This window comes from Chelonia mydas, chromosome 2, assembly GCF_015237465.2.
Source record: "Chelonia mydas isolate rCheMyd1 chromosome 2, rCheMyd1.pri.v2, whole genome shotgun sequence".
NCBI classification, from domain to species: domain Eukaryota; kingdom Metazoa; phylum Chordata; order Testudines; family Cheloniidae; genus Chelonia; species Chelonia mydas.
Window position 1 is genome coordinate 187,202,331 of NC_057850.1, and position 21,093 is coordinate 187,223,423.

Here is a 21,093-nt window from a genome sequence, read left to right on the forward strand (position 1 = left end):
AACAAGATTAAACTAGCTAGACACATAAAGGGTAACAAGAAAACATTCTATAACTACATTAGAAGCAAGAGAAAGACAAAGGACAGGTTAGGCCCATTACTCAAAGAGAGGGGAAAAACAATAACAGAAAATGTGAAAATGGCAGAAGTGCTAAATGACTTTCTTGTTTCACTTTTCACCAAAAAGTTTAGTAGTAATTGGACGTCTAACATAATGAACACTAGTCAAATGAGGTCGGATCTGAGGCTAAAATAGGGACGAAACAAGTTAAAAAAAATATTTAAACAACTTAGATGTCTTCAAGTCGCCAAGGCCTCATGAAATACATCCTAGAATATTCAAGAAGCTGACTGAGGAGATATCTGAGCCACTGGAGATTATCTTCAAAAAGTTATGGAACATGGGAGAAATTCCAAAGGACTGAAAAAGGGCAAATATAGTGCAAATCTATAAAAAGGGGATAAGGACAACCCGGGGAATTACAGGCCAGCCAGTTTAACTTCAGTACCTGAAAAGATAATGGAGCAAAAAATTAAGCAATCAATTTGCGAACACCTAGAAGATCATAAGGTGATAAGTAACAGCATGGATTTGTTAAGAATAAATCATGTCAAACCAACCTACCCAATAGCTTTCTTTGACAGGATAACAAGGCTTATGGATAGAGGGGAAAGCGGTAGATGTGGTATATCTTGAGTTTAGTAAGGCTTTTGCATGACCTTCTCATAAACAAACTAGAGAAATACAACCTAGATGGAGCGACTATAAGGTGGGTGCATAATTGGTTGGAAAACCATTCCCAGAGAGTAGTTATCAGTGGTTCACAGTCAAGATAGAAGGGTGGGGCCCTGCAGGGATTGATCTTGGGTCCCGTTCTGTTCAATATCTTCATCAATGATTTAGATAATGGCCGAGAGAGTACACTTATAAAGTCTCAGGACAATACTAAGCTGGGAGGGGTCACAAGTGCTTTAGAGGATAAGATTAAAATTCATAATGATCTGGACAGACTGTAGAAATGGTTTGGTCTGAAGAAAACAGGATGAAATTCAATAAAGACAAATGCAAAGTACTCGACTTAGGAAGGAACAATCAATTGCACAGACAGAAGATTGGAAATGACTTCCTAGGAAGGAACACTGCAGAAAGATCTGGGAGTCATAGTGGATCACAAGTTACAAATGAGTCAACAGTGTAACACTGTTGCAAAAAAAGTAAACATCATTCTTGGATGTATTTCCAGCAGTGTTGTAAGCAAGACAAAACAAGCAATTCTTCCACTCTATTCTGCACTGATATGGCCTCAAGCGTCCAGTTCCGGTGTCACATTTCAGGAAAGATGTGGACAAATGGAGAAAAGTCCAGAGGAGAGCAACAAAAGGTCTAGAAAACATGACCTGTGAGAGAAGACTGAAAAAATTGGCTTGTTTAGTCTGGAGAAGAGAAGACTGAGGGGGAACATGATAACAGCTTTTAAGTACATAAAAAGTTGTTACAAGGTGGAGGGAGAAAAAAATTTCTTGTTAACCTCTGAGGATAGGATAAGAATCAATGGGCTTAAATTTCAGCAACGGAGGTTAGGTTGAACATCAGGGAAAACTTCCTGTCAGGGTAGTTAAGTACTGGAATAAATTGCGTAGAGAGGTTGTGGAATCTCTTTCACTGTAGGTTTTTAAGAGCAGGTTAGACAAACACCTATTATGGATGGTCTAGATAATACTTACTCCTGCCATGAGTGCAGGGGACTGGACTAGAAGATCTCTCAAAGTCCCTTCCAGTCCTATGATTCTATGACACCTCATGTACCCATCAAGAACTGGAACTGTTGCCTCACAAGAGGGGTAGTATTTGAATCCAAGTGACTTTCGATGTGACTTCCTAAAGTACCAGAGAAAGTCTGGTGGGGAACATATACAAGGGAAGGAAGAACTAACAAGATTTCCCAAAAACTAACTATAATTTATCAAAAAATGGGGAGGTGCCAATGGTCAACTAACCAACCAAACAACAAACACTAATATATAATTGATTCCAAAAATCATTAACAAAGGGAGAGTCAGTGCAGACATTGGGAGGTCCATCTGAAGCCACACAGGCAGTGAGAAGGAACCAAGTGGCAACAGGTCCTGCACTGTCCTTTATACCATTGGTACAGGACCACAAGGGAACTCAGAGAACATGAGTGGATCCAATGGACACTTATGGCCAAAAGTCTTTAATCTCGAGTGTGTGGGGCAAATGCACACTAAGACTGGAATGAAAATTTATATATATGTCAAGCACTCAAAGAAGAAGTCCTGATAACATATCTTTGTCATGGGGTGCAGCCCCCATCACCAGACTGGTGCCTCCTCCTGGTCACGCTGGAGATAAGCTCAAGGCCAACACCCACGTCCACGGTCTGCAAACCAACACTCATTCTCTGCTCCTGCCTATGGCTCCTCTCTCAGTTCCCCAAACCGCAGCGTCTTCTTCTTGACTCAGCCCTTCGACTAGGTCATCGTCTGTGCTTCCTCTTTTCGGGGGGGAAGGTATCGCTGTCCAACAGTCCAGCCACTTCCCAGCAGCAAGTGATCCCAGCCCAGGAACCCTGTAGCTAGCAGCACTCCTTAACATCTCACCGGTGCTGCTTCAATTCCCTGGGCCACTTTCCCACGGCCCCAGTACCTTCTTTGCCCTTTTCTCAGGGTCTCGAGCCTGCAAGTCCCAGCAGCCAGCCAGAAGCTCTCTCCCTAGCTCCCCTGGTCTCTGCTAGCAGCTACCCTGTCCAAGGTGCTAGCCCCCCTTGGGCTTCCTGCAGCACCTCACCGCCTCTGGCCCTGCAGCTCTTTTTATATAGGCGTGTTGGGCCCTGATTGGCTGCTCCCTTTACAGCCTCCCTAGGCTGCTTTTAACCCCTTCTCTGCCAGTGTGGGGTGGATGCTCCTGCACAACTAAACCATGGATTTGTCCAGACAGTTTTCTTTATGTGCACAGTAGTAAGTTTAGGAAATGCCTTCCTCGCTCGGAAATGTGTTTATATACATTTATTCTAAATATTTGGGCTTCTTACTTTCTCACGTAAAAGAAAAGTAGAAAGAAAAAAAAACAAGTCTTACCCCATGATGTTAGGAATTCTGCAGCATATCGGTAGACGCGATTCATCATTTCAATCACAATAGCATAGATGATGCTGGGCACAAATAGCATTAAGTTGCTATAAGACGACTCATTCACCTCATGAAAATCCAGAGCCCAAGTCTCCAACTCAAAGTAAATCATCATGACATACAGTGAAAAATAGAGGCAAAGGCACACAAATGGCAAAGACACCAGATAAATTCGTATCTGTCTTTTAATACTTGAGTATACCGGCTCCTCCTTGCCAGTGACAGCATTGATTCCCAAAACCCCATGAAATCCTGGCCTCGGTTCCTCAAACTGCCGCTTCATCAACAGTGTCCCCCATCTGTAAGTCATAATAGCACAGCAGCGCTTCCAAACTTCAAGGATCACGGTAGACCAAAGCAGATTGAATGAGGCAAACATCACATACTTGTCATAGTCTTCCCATGCAAACACATAGTAAGGAATCCCAATGAGAGCCATAGGAACCAAAGCAAATGTGAAGTATTCCAAGAAGCCAAAATACAGAGCAATCGTTTCACCAAAATAGCAACGGATTTCATCTGTGGAGAGAGAAAAATAAACCTAAGCCAAGGCAAGGGGGAAAACACCAAAATAACGTATTTTTCAAAGCACACAAAGCTTTTAAAATATTCTGCGACAGAAGTACTAAAATCTTCAATAGGAACTGTACTATCTTCTAAAGACACAAAAGAGTTACCTGACTGGCACACTAAAAGAAGGAGTGAACATTAGGTTCCTATGTCATACTGATTGCATTGAAGACAAGATTTCCTTTCAGATATTACCACTAAGTAAACAACTTATCCATTTCACCAAACCATCAGAGGCCTTGTTTACACTACCCGCCTGATCAGTGGGCAGAGATCGATCCACTGGGGTCGATTTATCGCATCTAGTATAGACGTGATAAATCGACCGCTGAGCGCTCTCCCGTGGACTCCGGTACTCCACCAGACTGGGAAGCGCAAGCAGAATCAACAGGAGAGCATCAGCTGTCGACTTACCACAGTGAAGACACCGCAGTAAGTATGTCCACTTCAGCTATGCAACTCATGTAGCTGAAGTTGCGTATCTTATATCGACCCCGCGCGGTAGTGTAGATAATGATTATGTTAAATAATTCCCAACATAGTTCTCAGTGTAATATGAAATTAAGTTTCAGATTAAGACAATGGCCCAAATTTCAGTTTCCTAAACAGAGAAAACAAGTATCATTACTTCTCTGTAATTCTTATCATACCTCCAAAACTACCAGAAGGTATATTTGGAAAAAAAAAAAACTAGTAGGAAAGCTGTAACTACAGCTTATTTTAGCAGCTACAACTATAGCATTAAATATCTAGTAGAAACAAAATGCTAACATCAATTAAAGAATTACTGATTGCAAAACACTGTGTTATTGCAAAGTTAAGATTGCAGAGTTAGGCATTCAAAAGTAAAGAAATGCCAAAATTAAGGCTAACACGGAATTTTTGCAGAGCCTCTGCTTACATGTATTAAAATATTGTCTTTATGAAATGGCATTGTGACAGAGTGGTCTATCACAGACTGACTGCTGATCAGGGTCTAATACGACGGGGGGTGGGGGGGGAGTTTGCTGGAGTTTAGTGAGGAGCAAGACTTGGAATCTACAAAGCTTGCCTCAGCTTTGAAAGAGCCTGTTAGCCTTGGACTGAGGTTATCCTAGAAGCCTGCCCAGCTGGAAAAATTTGCTCCAGCCCTGCAAAAGACTGGAAAAAGCTTAGCCTAAGCAGAGGCTTCCTGCAGCTGTGAAGAACTGAGCTTAATGTGGAAAGATCATGGAGAACCACCCAGCCCAAAAGATGTTCTTTAGCCTGGGCAAAGACTTGTTCTAACTATGTGGATTTTTTTACTTCAGCTGAGAGATTAAATGTTCTGAAGCAATCATGAGAATTTCTATCATTTAAGTTTCTTCAGTTACTGAAAGATCTTAAACGTTAAGCTTACACACAGTTAACTACTCAAAAGTACAATAAAAATGCTGAATTTAAGAATGGATATCCGATCTTCCATGACCCCATGCATTTGCATGTATACATTACAATAGCATATAATTTATTACAATAGGATGTAATTTCTCAAATATCAAACATTTTTTCTACAATCTTATATCAAAGTGTAGCATCTTCTATTTTGTGCTATTCTGCGTATGCCAGAAAAACAAAGTCCATGACAAAGCTTTGCCTCATACAATTCACACCTTATAACTATAGTATCCAACTGAAAGAGCATTCTTCTCCTTCTCATTACAATATGTAGTTACATTTCCATGTATGTATAAATAGTATTATGCATCCATCACTTAAAAGATTGGTAAGAAATGCTAAAAAAAATATGTATTAAAAGTACTGTGTATGCCTGAAGTACAATTTTCAAACCCTCATAACTCTGCTAAATTCATAACTGAGTGCTCGTATACCATTGTGATGGGCATGATTTAAAAATCAGAACAGAACAGCAATCAAAAACAGGTTTTAACTTTCTTTCCTCAGCTACGTTGGCACTAGAGCTGTTAAAAATACACTTGTAAGTATTCCTTTTTATGATGAGGAAAATGTTTTTCCCCCAACATTCTCCTCATATTCAAAGATGGTTGAACTGTTATTGCTCAAACTGAGCTATAATTAACTATGGCATTTCCTTACTTTTGAGTGTTTAACTGTGAAACTTTAACACTGCATTAAATGTATTCTTTCCTACATTTAATTTTCCAGACTTTTGTTGTTGTTGGGTTGTTGTTAAAGAGGGATACAAACCAGAAGACCTTCTGTCGCAGGGTTCAATCTCCAAAGCATTGGCAAATGGACTTTGGAAGTTCATTAACCCAAAGCAAATCAGACTTTTATAACTTCTCTAAACCTGCTACCAGGCAACTGCCAATCATCCAAAAGTTTCAGGGAAATAGTTTAGATAAAGTGAGACAGCAGGATCGGAAGTCTGTACTCAGAGACAGCTCTCTTGATTAAAAAAGGGCAGCTAGCTTCTCAAATGCTCACCACCACTGGAGCCACTTCTGGTTTCAAGACATTTTATTTTTTTCAGTGAAATAAGTGCTAACATACCTAAAGGTTGATAACTAATTTTGACCTGGCCATACCAGGTATACCGGAGTTTCTTCAATTCTTCTGTATCATGAAGTGGGAAAATCTGAAGCAGGATACCACTGGTCAACAATCTTCTCACTGAAAGAAAATGGAGAAAGCTATGCTTACATTGCTCCTGTAAAGTCATAGTACAGATAGCATGCTTGCACTGGGTTACATTATAACTAGCAAGCCTAAAAAATGTTTGAAAAAAAACAACTAACTTGATATTTAAATCCTTATAATACACATAATATATGCATTTAAAAATTCTTATATATTAATATAACATTATAGAATATAGGAGGTGCCTAATTGGTTAACGCCCCAACAAAGACCTGGGCTTAAATGTTATCTCCAAGAGAAACTTGATAGTCCGTCTCATCATACAAACTACTCCACAGGCTGGTAGTTTCTGTGGCTTGAACAGCAGGTGGTGTAGCAGGTCAGAACTGAAATGCAGTCATATACCCATGTGGGGAAGCTTTAACAGCACCTGCCACTGTGCCTGGCTCTAGTTGATGAACTTATTGTTATTTTCATGAGCACCAAAAATTATTAATATTTTTTTAAAAATTAAGCCTATCAAACCAAACTAAAGAAATAGTTGTTGCTTTTTTAATATTATTCCATCTTTTGTGGGAAATTTCTTCTTAAATTGCAAAGTAGCCAAATCCGAATGCTCTCTTCATTATAGAAAAAAATCCCATATTATGATATCATAAATTTGTATTGAATTTTTATGATAGAAAGCAAGTACTATTTATGTTATGTGCACATCAATATAAGGTACTCAGGGGGTTGGAATTTGAGAATGAGCCTGGGAAAATGGATTAAAAGGCAAATAATTCTTCCATCGACCTAGCTACTGCCTCTCTGAGAGATGGATTATGTACACTGATGGAAAAACTCATTCTGTCAATGGAGGAAGTGTCTAAACTATAGCACTACAGCATCACAGCTGAAACATCACAGCTGTGCCGCTGTGGTGTAAACATACCCTCAGTCTCACCTCTGACATTTACAACTAATCTTCTATACACATTTGTTGAGCTATTAGAAAACACAAATCTTTCTATTCTGTAGACATTAACATTGAAATATAAAAACGAACTCTAATGATCCACAGATATTAAAGATATGGTACATTTCTTTAGAAAACAACTTATGTGCCAATGGTCTAGTTCCAGCTTTCCTAAAAATAGTACTCTCTTATTGCTCCCTTCCCCCATGAAATAGAAGAGCTCTCGAGTCAGAGGAAAAATGATCTACCAAGGATGATTTAAAGAGTTGCAAATGAAACCAAACTTCCTTTCTCAGTAATGTAATACTAGTGGCTCTGGAAAAACTATTACTTTTTCTGATACTTTCATAAGGAGACAATTCAAACACATCATTATCTAAAGTGAACCACATCAAATAAGATACTTTATCACACAATCCTTCCAAAGCAACAACATGTAACATCTATTCCTTGGAAAATTAATATAGTTCATATTGTCTGCAATTTGCTAACAGAAACAGAAAATTACAAGTTGTCATCTTCTACCCACAGAGCATGAGTATTTTTTCATAAATGGTGAGTAAATTAATTAATGTAAATAGATGCTCTGCACCTATTTCAATCTGCACCTGCTGGCTTTCCCACTAGTGTGCTTTGTGATGGTTCTTGTGGCACCCAAGACCGAAACATGCCATAGTGGCTGGGTGTTAGCTCCCTGATACCAGCAGCCTTTCAGCCACGCAAGAATTCTCCTTTGGGCTACGGCAGCCCTATCTTTGCCTTGCATTTGCCTTAACAATACGTGCACCCCTCATCCCTGAATCTCTTTGAATTGCTCCTCTGTGATATCCTACCCCTGACACTGGTACTCAGAGAAATCCCAGATCCTCTGCCCCCAAAGGACCAGTGTACCCCAATAAGCAGTTTTACCTTAAATCACTGCTCCTGTAAAATCACACAGCACTTGTGAGCACTTATAATAAAACAAACATAGCTCTCCATTCTTTCTTGAATAAACCTAACTAGAAAAAGTGTGGTGGAAACAAATGGTTATAATACAAAACAAAAACATAAAACTTGAACATGGGTCTACACTTATTACTAGTTGCGTTTCTACTTAATAAAGTAGGTTTCCCCCCAGAGTTCAGTATGTGGCAGAGCTGGCTGGCTTCATAAGAACCAGGATCCAATTTTTTCTGAGAACATCCCTGCTACCCAAGACATCTCCTCAGTGAAAGGATACAGAGTGCCTTTTCTGACTTTCTGTTATATGAAACAATATTTTGTCTTTACTTATAGGCAGGGTGATTCTCTGTTGTAATGAGAATTCTCTGTTGTAATGAGAAGTCCTCCAAGTGGCCTAGACTGGTTGCAGAGAAGCAGCCAATGAGAGAGGCTGCAGAGAGCAGCCAACCAGGGCCCAGCAGGGCCATATAAAAGGAGGTGCAGAACAGAGCAGTAGTCAGTTGCTGCCTGGAGCTGGAGGAGATAAGCCTGAGTTCCTGGTTGTCTGAAAGAGCAGCAGGACCATGGACAGCTCAGTGTGATTGGGAACCGGAGAAGGAAAGGAGCTCCTGGCTGGCTGCTGGGACTAAGTAAGGACCAAGCTGAGGGAGGACCACAAGAAGACAGTGTTTCCAGGGAGGATGCCCTGGGGGTCTGGCCCCATACTAGAGCCAGGATAAGTTAAAGACTGTACATCTCAGAAGGGGGTTGTTCTGTTTCACACACAATGTGTGAGACTCAGCCAAAAGCCTCCTGAGAAATCACTGACGGGGTCACCATAAACTGAAGAGACTGCAGACACACCCGACCAGAAGGGGGCGCTTGCAAGAGGTTACAAATCCATTATGCTTTGCAGACATTTGTGAAAATCTAACATTTCTGCATGCAGATCCTCAAAAGGCAAGAATTTGTCTCACCACATATATATCTTCAACATGCTTTTAAAGTCTATTTATTGTAACACTCAAATTTTGCATGGTAATAAGGTTTGCACATTAAACTAAAAAGATTGAAGAATCTAATCACTAAGTTGATTAGAAATGTGAATAATTAAAAATTTGCTTCCCAACTATCATACAGCATTTATTCATCCATTTATCTTTTCAGAAGACCACTAGTTGAAGTTTATAAACAAAAAAAAAACCTTCATTTCTTTACACTACTCCAGTTCTTAAAGATGAAGAAAAATAAAAAGATACAGTGGAGTAGTTCTGGAGTCCTTTTAACTTTTGAGGGATTTCTCATGGCTACAGGAAGTTGTGAACATCCCCTTTACCTTACATATTCACGATGAGCAATATGTTTCAAATATTATTCAGAGCAATCAATTAAGAATATGATAAACTAAATCACTTACAAATTGATTTTCCTGGATACAGCTTTGCCTGAGGGTACCCAGGAATCATTCTTTCATCTTTGGCTCTCAAATTTTCAAGTTCGTGCTTGATGATGTACTGACACTCTGCCATTGTGAGGAAATCGTGATTGTCCTCTAAATCAGAAAGAAAATGATTCATAATGCCCTTTCCTTAGCATACCAAAAAAATCTAATGGAGATAATTGCTTAAGACACCGGAGACAAAAATAGGTACTAAAGACCAACAAGTTCAGAAAAGAAATACTGTACACCAATATTATTCGATCACACATTTTTGAGAGAAAACTCCTGCCTCCTAAAAGCCTTCAATGATAAGCACATTTCAGCTACTTTATATTTAATCTATCTATATGACTTGAGAACATCAAAAGGAAGAATATTACCCACTTGCAATTATGTTTCTCTGAAGATATAATTCTGACAATGTCTCACTCCCAGGTTTTAGCACCATAATGAAAGACAGGCAGGACGTCTCAGCTCTTACAGAATTGTGACCTCTGAGGGCAGCAGTAGTATGTCAGTGCACAAAAAAGGCCCCCTAGCAACTATTTCACACAAACCCTGCTGGATATAAATACTATCTTCTGTTGCACAGCAGGTGAATGTAACAGAATGGTGAACCAATTCAAAATAATTAATCATGACCTAAGTAATGAGAAACCTTAAAAAAAAAATCCCAAACTCTAAGGGGGTTTAGTGGGAATCCTGTTGCTACTATATCTTCAGATAAGCAGAACTACAAATAACTTTTCCTTCTCTGAAGATACCATCCAACTGCATTTTTAATTTATGTTAATGCAAAGTAGGTAACTTTTAATTCATGCTACACCGGGCAACTGAAGCACAGCACTTTAAAGTGCTCTACAATTCACAGCTCCAAAGTCCAGACTATGTAGACAAGCCCTAAGAACCTAGAAGGATGTCCTAACAGAATACTAAGTAAAGTTGCAATGAGACAACTTAACAAAACTAATGCCAGAAGTGAGAACAGGACTTTATAAATATTACTTAATGCGGCCATTAGAAGGCTTAGTAAGAACATATGGGCTATAAATTTCTATATACTGATGACACACGGCTTTATGTTTTCATTTGATGTGATCCAACCAAAACAGTCAATGATCTTACTCCATATCTTGGTGAGACTGGGGCATGAATAGTCGGTTGAGGCTTAATCCAGACAAGACTGAGGCGATATTTGAGGGAAGCAACTGGAGGATATGGTGAAAAAGATCTACCTTTTTAATTGAGGGTTTGCATCCACCATTCGTTGGTCAGGGTTGCAATCTAGAGGTCTAGTTGGACTCCCAACTGCTACCAGAAGATTAAATAGCAACAACAACCAGCTCAGTTTCTTATAATTTATTTACAGCCAGGAGGTTAATATCATTCCTTTTAGATAAGGATCTCATGACTGTTGCCCATCCTTTTGTCACCTCAAGATTAGATTACTGCAATGAACTCTATGTGGGGCTACTCCTTAAACCCATCCAGATACTGCAGCTTTGGCAGGCAACAGCAGCCTAACTAATAAATGCAGCATCTTGCCACAAGCACATGAAATCTATGTTTCACAATCTGTGCTGGCTGGCCGTGAATTTCCATCCGAAATTAAAGGTGCATTTTTTATTTTAAAGTTCCAAATGACTTAGGCTCTCCCTCAGGTAGGTAGGTCCTTTCTCCCCATTCCATATGCCACAGTTGAGATCAGCAAAAGTGCTTAAGCTACAGCCCTGATAGTATAAATGAAAGCACACTGCTGGCAGAGCACTCCTTGTGAAAGCCCAGCAGCTCTGAAATGCACTCCCTGCCTTGGTATGTAATTACTTAAATTGGATGATCTTCAGGGCATGTCACAATGATCATCTTTTTCAGAGGCATTTGAAAATAAGGGGTGGGGAGAACTGCAAGGGTGGGGAATTGCTGCACTTTGATGTAACTTAAAAAAAGACATCCTAAGACACCAAGAACATACAGACGGGCACCCTTTTTAGCATCTTTATAAATCTAAATAAATATATACATCTACAAGAAAAGCAGGAGTGGTTACCTTGCCTCTGATCAAGTGAGCCTTGGCATGGTCTTCCAATCTCAGGACAGCCAGACCATAAAAAGAAATGCACTGTAACAACTATTTGGACATGGTCACCTTGGTAATAGCATTGTCCAGCAAAATGATGTCAAAACATCCAAAAAATGTAATCAATGTTTAAGGGTTTCAGTGATGCCAAACAGAACCCCAAGAGCCTTTTGACACAGAAAATACGGAGAAGGGCCTCATTGAAATGGACAGGTAAAAAAATGCTGATAAGACAATAAGCTAATTTAAGATGAAACTCTGGTACTTCCTTGGAAAGCAGGAGTTCTGCCAATCTCGCACTACAGAGCTAAGACCCCTAAGAAAGAATCATTGCATGTGGTATCCTTAAAGCAATGCATTATTATTCTTGGTAATGCCCACAATATTCAAACACAAAGGAAGGAATGGACCTTTCCCCAATTAACTCCCAATCTAAAAAATACAAACATGAAATCTATCATTCCCATGCTAGTGACCAATTGCTTGATGTACAAACATAATGGATCAAAATACTCCCATTTTTCCAGCTAATTGAGATGCAGTTAACCCCAAAATTTTGCTTTTCACAGTTTTTTTTTTAAATCAGAAAAGGAGGCAATATTAACTAATACTTTAGACAGTGTTAATCAGGTACATATTACTAACAAATTTAAGGTCCTTGTTAACTTTATTATAAACTGTCATATCAATAAATGAACATACAGATACATCAGATGAAAAAGTATGAACTAAAAGCACAGGCACATTACAAGACTGTGACTCATCCAGAGACAGGAAATTCAGATTAATTCCACAATGAAGTCTGAATGTTCAAAGGTCAAAAGGATTACATAGACTGTGGCTTATTCTACCTACTTCTGTTAGCTTTTACTATTCCAAAAAACAGAAAGACAATAAAATATTTGACTAGTTAAACTGTGTGCTTATGCACCTATAATCTTTGACCACATCTTTTTAAATGATTCAGGAATTGTCTTAAAATGCTAAAGGCACTTTACCTGCAAAATCTTTGAAGGTATTTCTACTGCTGTATGTAAAGGTTCTCATTGAGTTATCATTACATTCTTTTACCAATCCCACAGTTTCAGCTCCCAACAAGAGCCTTAAGTGAGAGGCTCCAACAAGATATAAATTTTGATTTCCATCTATTTTTCCTCCATCTTCTTTTACCAAAGGTTTAACCAACAGCTGGGCACCTTTAATGAAAGGCAACATAAAGTAAGGAACATATAAAAGGCACATAATTAAACATTATGATTGTAACACATATCACCCAATAAGACCCAATTCTGTGAAGTGCTGAAAACCCACAGTTCTCATAATAGAGACAAGGTAGGTGAGGCAGTATCTTTCATTGGACCAACTTCTGTTGGTGAGAGAGAGACAAGCTTTCTAGCTAGAAAAAGGTGGCATGGACATTTGATTTTTCCAAGCTACTTTTGACCCATAGCCCAATGCGACTATTTGCTCTGCTATACATAAATATAACTTCAAACTATTTTTATGCAATTGGATTTCTACTAAATGGATATGGTACAAGGGAAAGGGGTTGGAAACAGGGACTTTATTTTCCTTTTTTACCCAGGTAGAAAATTCCATCTTACATAGCTAGAACACTACTACATACAATTCTCAGTATAGTCAGTGGAGGCTCAAGAGCCATAGCAACTCATAAGAGGTGTTAACCACCTTTCAGGATTGGGTCCTGATTTAATTTATTTTCTGTAAACACCTCATCAAGTGGGACTAGCAAGAGAATAAACACTGCAATTGACAGCCTGGCACATGGAGGACAGTTAGTCAGTCTACTCTTATAAAACACATACTTACAACATCAGTAATCCTTATTTATGCAAATAGTTCTACTGACTTCAACAGGCTACTCATAACAGTAAGGCTTCCAGGATCAGGCCTTTCGACACACTCATCATCTACCTACATGTGACAGGCCTAGAAACTAGTTTGTGGCCACAATCCAACATCAACTCAACTCTTAATGATCAATTGATTTTCTACCTGTGTCAAAAGCAAAATAAAGTCCCTGTTTCCTATTTCCAACCTTTTTCCCCATACCATATACATTTAATAGAAATCCAATTGCATACAAAATGGTTTAAAGTTATATTTATGTATAGCAGAGCAAATAGTCACAGTGGGTCATGGGTCAATAGGTAACTTGGGAAAGTCAAATGTACATGTCACCTTTTCTAGCAATACAGAAGATAGATATTTCATACCATATCTAAAATCCTGTGAATACACATTCTTTCAACTCATAACTGTATGAAAGAGCTATTACTATGCTACTGATAAATCTGTTTTAAAGTTGAAAAGTTTATGTTCCAAAAAAGATACTGAAATAATTAGAGCATCATCCAGAAGCTCTAGCTTAAATCTTGCTTTAATAATAGTTACAAAAATGATGCTAAGTGCAAATTACTTAGTCCCACATTACTTCGCTAATTTTTATTTGCAAAATACATCACTTTTATCCATTGCTTAGAAAATGTTTCAGGGAAAGAAATGTTCTAATTTTAAGAAGTTTACTAAAATTTCCATTCATTTCTAAAATCCTAATGATTCTGTTGCCTTCCCTATACGTGTTTATAATAAACTACACCAGTTTTCCTAATATGGGGAAAGGAACAGCAACAGACTTAAATGTTGAACTCTGGGAATAATATTTGCATCCTCAATTTTTAAAGTGACATGCTATCTACACTATTAATTTTGACTACAAGGAATTGTTACATCAAAATATTGGTTTATTGTCAGGGCATTATCTTAGTACTTGGTTATTTGTATTAGACAATCAAGTTGCAAACCTTACCTAACATTCTAAAACTTTCTTCCTTCATGTCTCATCCTTCTTCAGATTCTTACAGTTCCCTAACCTCTCTCTTCAATGACCCACTATGCTACCAACAACCATGTTATCTGTCTTAGCTCTACGGTGAAGTTTTGCAGTCTAAAATCAAGTGTTTGGGGGATTCTGTGGTCAGCCATGTCCCCAACCTATGTGATATGTTAATAAACCAATATGATGGGCACATCATAAACACTTCAAGACCTCATGAAAGGTAGAGGGTCCACCTGACTTGTAGGGTTGTCACCAAAAAAAAAGGGAGGAAGGGATTCCTCTCCAAAGGTACATTTATTTTTGATTTAAAAGTTCCTCGTTGGCTTGGGCTTTCTTAAAAAAGGGGAAATACAATCACTGGAGTTTTTCAAGATGCATTATCCCTGTGTGTATTCCACTTACAGGTGCACATGGGCCCAAATCAGAGATTTTTGCTAGCAGTGTCTGTTTGGTCCAGGCATGTACCCTAACTATCCTTGTGCCCTTTACTGAAGGTATAAAGGGCAGTACAGGACCAACCACCACTCCAGTTCCTTCTCTACTGAAGATCACAGAGAGTATAGCAGGAATACAAAGGAGAGAGTAAGGGAAGCAGGCCATGGAATACACACCGGGACAACACATCTCAATGAACTTCAGCTACTGTACAGACAAGTAACTCTCTGTCTTCTTCTGAATGCTTGTCCTTGTGTGATTCTCAAGCAGCCATCTAACTATGGTGGTGGGTGTTTGGAGTCCTCTTTAAGACAAAATGAACAACTACTCCACCAAAAGTGATGTTTGATGAAGATGCCTACATCAAAGCATAGTGTATTGTAAAGGCATGTATTGAACTCCATGTGGCAGCCTTACAGACAACACGTTTCAGAGAGGTCGTCACAGTCATTTGAGCCCTTGTTGAATGAGCATTAATACTGGTTACAGAAACTAATTTAGCTAATTCATAGCACAGAGTAATGCAACCCAAAATCCACTTTGCCGATTCTGTGTGGATATCTGAACTCCTTTCATTCTTTCAGCAAACAAAATGAATAATCTTGGGGACCTAGAGAATGATTTCATTCTCCGGAAGTAGGCTAGTGCCCATCTAAAGTATGTAACTTGACTTCATCAAAAATGAATGGGGTGGGGGGGAGGGTTTGGAAAAAATACCAGTAAAATGTATCATCCAATTCAGGTAGAATTTGGACATTATTCTGTGCACTAAGAGAAACTTTGCCCCAGTAAAAGACTGTGGTATTGGAGGTGGGGGAGATCAGCCACGAGAGACCCTAACTCTCCCAGATGTTCTCACAGATGTTATTGCTACAAAAAAGAAGGTTTCCACAGACAGATACAGAAAAAACCATGAAGCCAAGGGTTCATACAGACCTGTCAAAACAACATTAAGGTCCCTTATTAGGGTAGGTTCTACTACAGGTCGAAATACTTTCATTAAACCTCTCAGGAACCTAGATGTGGAAGGGTGGAAAAATACTGGAGAGCTATCCAAGGTGAGGGGTAAGGCACTAATAGCTGCTAGATGTACCCTCAGAGAGCTGAGTGAGAGACTTGAGGTCTTCTGCTAAAAGATATGGTCTACAATGTCAGGTATATGAGACTCTGGAGGTGCCAGTTTACATTGATCACACCAGATGGCAAATCTGTTTTACTTTGCACAGTACACTTTTCTTGTAGAATCTTTTCCACTGCTGCTCAGGATGGTTTGCACCTCTGAAGAACATGATTTTTCTAGCTCTGACATCTATCCAAAAAGCCAAGCAGTTAAATGGCGGGAGGACAGATCAGAATGATGGGTCATTCCCTCACTCCGAGTCACAAGATCCAGCATGAGAAGCAATCAGATTGGAGGGCAAATGGGTAAGTGAAAAAGCTGTGGGGAACAGTATTGCCTCAGCCACACAGAAGTTTATAATCTCTGCCTTGTCTTGTCTGATTTTCCTTAACACCCTCAGAAGCAATGGAATTGGAGGATTAGGCATATGTGAATACGTGATTAGGAATGCATCTGCCAGGGAGCCTGGGCTTTGACCTCCTCTGGCACAAAATATCTGACATCTCTTGTTCTTATCTATTCTAAACATGCCTCTTCTGGCTGGCCCTTCCGGTGGAAAATGAACCAAATCACCAATTTGTGGATTTCCCATTCGTGGAAAAGTGCATGTTGAGATTGCCCGCTAATGTGTTCTGGAGAACCGCTGATAGACTGCTGCAATTTAGTTTGCACCAGTTCCATAATTTTACTGCCTCTGCACAACACAAGGAATGATCTCACTCCACCCTGCTTGTTTATGTAAAAATCTGCAGTTGTGTTCCCTTGACATAATCTGAACAGACTCATGAATCATAAGCAAGAAATGCATTTTACATGGCTCTCAGCTCCAGGACACAGATCTGTAACCAAGATTCTTCTGGAGTCCATTTTCCCTGAGCTAAATGACCACCTAGATGAACTTCCCAACCCAGTAAGGATGCATCTATCACTATTTTCCTACTGGAAGAGGGAGAGCGGTCTTTCCACCAGTCAAGGATGCAGAGGATATTCTGTGGAACTTACACAAGTATGTCCAGACTTTGTAAGGTCAGGGTGTATGCCGTCTTCAACCCAACTTGCATACAATAGAGATGTAGTTTGGCATGCTGCACCACAAAAGTGCAAGAGGCCATGTGACCCAGCAGACAGAGACAAGATCTTACTGTTATTCAACAGCTCGCTTTAAGCTGACCTATCAGACTAGACATAGCCTGGAACATGTCTTGAGGTAAGTACACTTTAGCAGTCCAGGAATTCAGTTTTTCTCCAGTAAAACTCTGTATACTGTATTAGTATCAAACTTTTAACAACTTAAACCTATGATCAAGCATCTGGAAGAGTTGAACCATTCTTATGGAATTTTGAACATCTTGCTAGGACATTCTATATCTGGTCCACTGGCTAGTCAAAGGATAGACCACTATAATTTGTCATAGGCATATCGCTACCACTGCTAACAATGTCATAAATACCCTTGGTGCCACTGACAGACCAAAGGGAAGAATCCAGTATTGATAGTGATTTGGGCTGATCACTAATCATAGGAATCTCTTATGTGTAGGATGAATGTCAATGTGGAAATAAACATCCTTGAGGTCAAGAACAACAAACTTATCTCCCAGATATAGCAACGGTATAGTAAAAGCCAGAGTAACCATCCTGCATCTCAAATGGCAAATGAAGGTGTTGAGCATTCTGAAATCCAGGATCAGTTCCTATCTTCTTTTTTTCCTTGGCTATGAGGAAATATATTGGGGATAAAAACCTTTCCCTCCATATTGAGGAGGAAGAGGTTCTACTGTGCTCAGTTGAAGGAGAGAATCCATGTCCTGGAGGAGAAGCTTCTCATGAGAGAGATCCTTGAAAAGGGACAAGGAAGGTGGGTGAGGATGGATACACTGTGAAACTGAATTACATAGCCAGTTGTAATAATTGCTAATACCCATTTGTCTGATGAAATAGCATTCCATGCTCTCTGAAAATGGGAAAGAAAATTTATGAAGGAAATCCGGGAAGAACGAGGGAGTAAAATCTGGAGGGATGTTCATTCTGTAGCTCTTGACAATCCCATCAAAAGGGATGCTTGCTGGTGGCCGCTAACTGTGATGAGAAAGTAGAAGCATCAGGTGGTCTTCTCTTTTGCGTCCTTTGACATTTCCTAGGATGCTATGCAAGCAGATGGTGATAAAAAGAGGGTGGAGTTAACCTCTGTCTTGGGTAAGATTGAGGCTCTCTGCATATTCTTTTCATTGCAGGGCTATAAATACTTAAGAGAACATCAAGTGGCCTACAAGTCTTTAAAAGTGTGGAGAGAATCTTCCATTCTCTCACTGAAAAGGTTAAGGCCCTCATATGGAAGGTCGTCCACTTTGGCCTGGACTTCTCTTGGAATGCCCAAGGATTGGAGCCAGGACAAATAACTCATTACAGTGGAAGTTGCCACAGAGCATGAAGCTGTATCTGCAGGGTCTAATGATGCTTGTAAGGAGGATCTTGCCATTAACAATCTTTACATTGTTAGTAATTGAAATTGTTTCCTATGCTCCTGCAACAACTTGTCAATAAAATCCATGAATTTATTATAATTGAGATCATCATTTGCCATAAGAACTTGGTTATTAGATATATGGAACTGCAAACTTGCAGAATATTTTTTTCATCTGAATAGGCCTAAACATTTTGAATCAGTAGCATAGGGGGTTGAATAAACCGTACCACTCTAACACCTCTCATTAACTGCAGCTATCACCAGGTACAGGGTGTGAGTAGAAGTACCTGGCTCCTTTAACAGAAACATATTTCTTTTCAGTCTTTTTTGAAGTCCGAGCAACAGCTGCAGGAGTCTGTCACAGTTTTTGTCCAAAAGAGCCTCATTAATAGGAACAGCAATCCTCCCAGGCATAGTGTTGTGAAGGACATCCAATAATTTAGGAGTCTCTTGAAGCTCCTCTAAAGGGATCTGAAGTGAAGCTGCTACTTTTTTCATTATCCCCTGAAAGTTTTTAAAGTTATCAGGTCATGAAAGTGAAACCGGTGTCATTGCTTCATCAGAAGAAGAGGAAAGAGGATGTAACCGTGCCTCTGTGGGTCACAAATGAGGATACCTAATTCAGGACAAACTGCTGAGAAATAGGGCAGATACACCCCAAGACTGGTGGCTAATTCCCCATAGGACATACCAAACCAGCCAAAAAGTAAACTTCTGTTTCACCATACTAGCTAACAAGAAGTCATAAAAGCAGTTTCCTTAGGCATTCCAGTCCTTGTATTACCACCAAAAACACTAGACTTAGAGATGAGTGGTTCCTTAAAACTAATCTCCCCAAATAAAAGGTTCTTTTGATCCCAAAGGACCAACCACACACCCAGGTCAATATACAACTTAGATCTTACCCCAAAAATCACGCTGTTGCCAATCCTTTAGTATCTAAAATCTAAATGTGTATAGATAGATAGATAGATAGATAGATAGATAGATAGATAGATAGATAGATGAGAGTTAAAAGAGGTTAAAGGAATCAAATACCTACAGTAATTGCAAAGTTCTTGGTTCAGGCTTGTAGCAGTGATGGAATAAACTGCTGGCTTAAGCCAAGTCTCTGGCTGTTTCCAAATCATTGGAAGGTCCTCAGTCCATTGGTTAGAATGCTCCCATTAGTATAAGTTCATAGTACAGAGGCTTGGGCAGTAAAAAGACGCTGGAGCAGGATAGAGGCAAAATGGAGGGGTTTCCGGGGCCTTTTATATTTTCTGCCATGTGGAGGGAAACCTATTGTTTTAAACAAAAACCTCAGCACAGCTAGTAGAAAATTACAGGGGACAAGATAGTGTTTGGAGTCACATGGGCAAGTCCCATGTCCATGCATGAAGGTTTAGACACAGTAGAAGCCATTACCTCAAACAGCACATTTGCAGGACAGTTCATTCCGTGCAGATGGGAGTCTCCCATGGTCCATTGTCAAGTCAAGTGTTTCTTGATGAGCCACTTAATTTGAATAGTCTCTCCAAGATGCGCTGGCTAACTACCTTGCAGGCGTTACCCCAGGAGCAAACATTTGAAATACAGGAATAGAGCCAATACTCATAACTTCAAGTACAAAACTACATACATACATATAGCATAATCATATTCAGCAAATCATAACCTTTTCATAGACATCTTACATGCCACATTTTGTACAAGATTTGTTGCAAATATATAACAGAGGTTGCAACAATGATCTGTATGGTCATACTTTAATCGGATAACATCACAGAGGATTATGAAAACTGAACTCTCTCAACAGGGTTGATCTTGTTCTTCTGAGGGCTCTTCCTCTTGTTAGATCTGCTCAGGAGACTCATCGGACCAGGTTGATGTCTCTCTCCTTTACTGTCTGGAAGGGTACCCGGGAAGGATGCTTGTACAGGAACCCCAGTATGGCCCCTGAGGGACATTGTATGGGTGCAGAGAAGGCTCCCGGGCCATATGGAAGGCTATCTCTAGATGACAGGACAACCTAGACCCTCTATCTGAGCTTAAAGTTGGGGAATGAGCTCTAGGAGAGTATGTGGGTGAGTCACTCATGCTACGCTTAGAGTCAAGTGATGGATATGATATATCAGACTCCAGAGAAGAAGAAGCAGGGATAGGAGTAGTATGAGGCTGAGCCTGTCTTACAGTCAGTACCAGAAAGGAAAACGGTGCCAAGGGAGGCATTGATTCTAGTACCAGAGGCAAATTTAAGCCTCCAGATAATAAGGGGTATTCGGGTTCATTAGAAACCCTCAAATCAGTACTGAAGGTTGAAGAGCATTATAACCATGGGGCATACTTGACACCATCAATGTAGTGCTCTGTGCCAACCTGTCCTATACTGCAGAAACAGTCAGTGCCAATGATGAGGAAGCAATCAGTGCACACTGGGAGGGTGCCAAGGGGAGCTCCATACCAAAAGACTCAGTGCCAGGCACAATCGCAGAGTCCTTTGACATCAAGCCAGTACCCAGCTCCTTCAATG

At 39.8% G+C, this 21,093-nt stretch overlaps 1 protein-coding gene across 7 annotated transcripts in view; it reads right to left on the reverse strand.

The window, feature by feature from the left end:
- The window catches only part of ANO10 (anoctamin 10), a 237,346-nt gene that overhangs the window by 209,591 nt on the left and 6,662 nt on the right, over positions 1-21,093 (reverse strand). For all 7 annotated transcript variants that reach the window (XM_027822503.3, XM_037890359.2, XM_043540867.1 and 4 more), the window contains exons 3-6: positions 12,698-12,895; positions 9,599-9,733; positions 6,213-6,332; positions 3,099-3,668 (exon numbers count right to left, since the gene is read on the reverse strand). In XM_027822503.3, the coding sequence (XP_027678304.2) occupies positions 3,099-3,668; positions 6,213-6,332; positions 9,599-9,733; positions 12,698-12,895 (1,023 nt within the window). The remainder of the gene's footprint in view (positions 1-3,098; positions 3,669-6,212; positions 6,333-9,598; positions 9,734-12,697; positions 12,896-21,093) is intronic.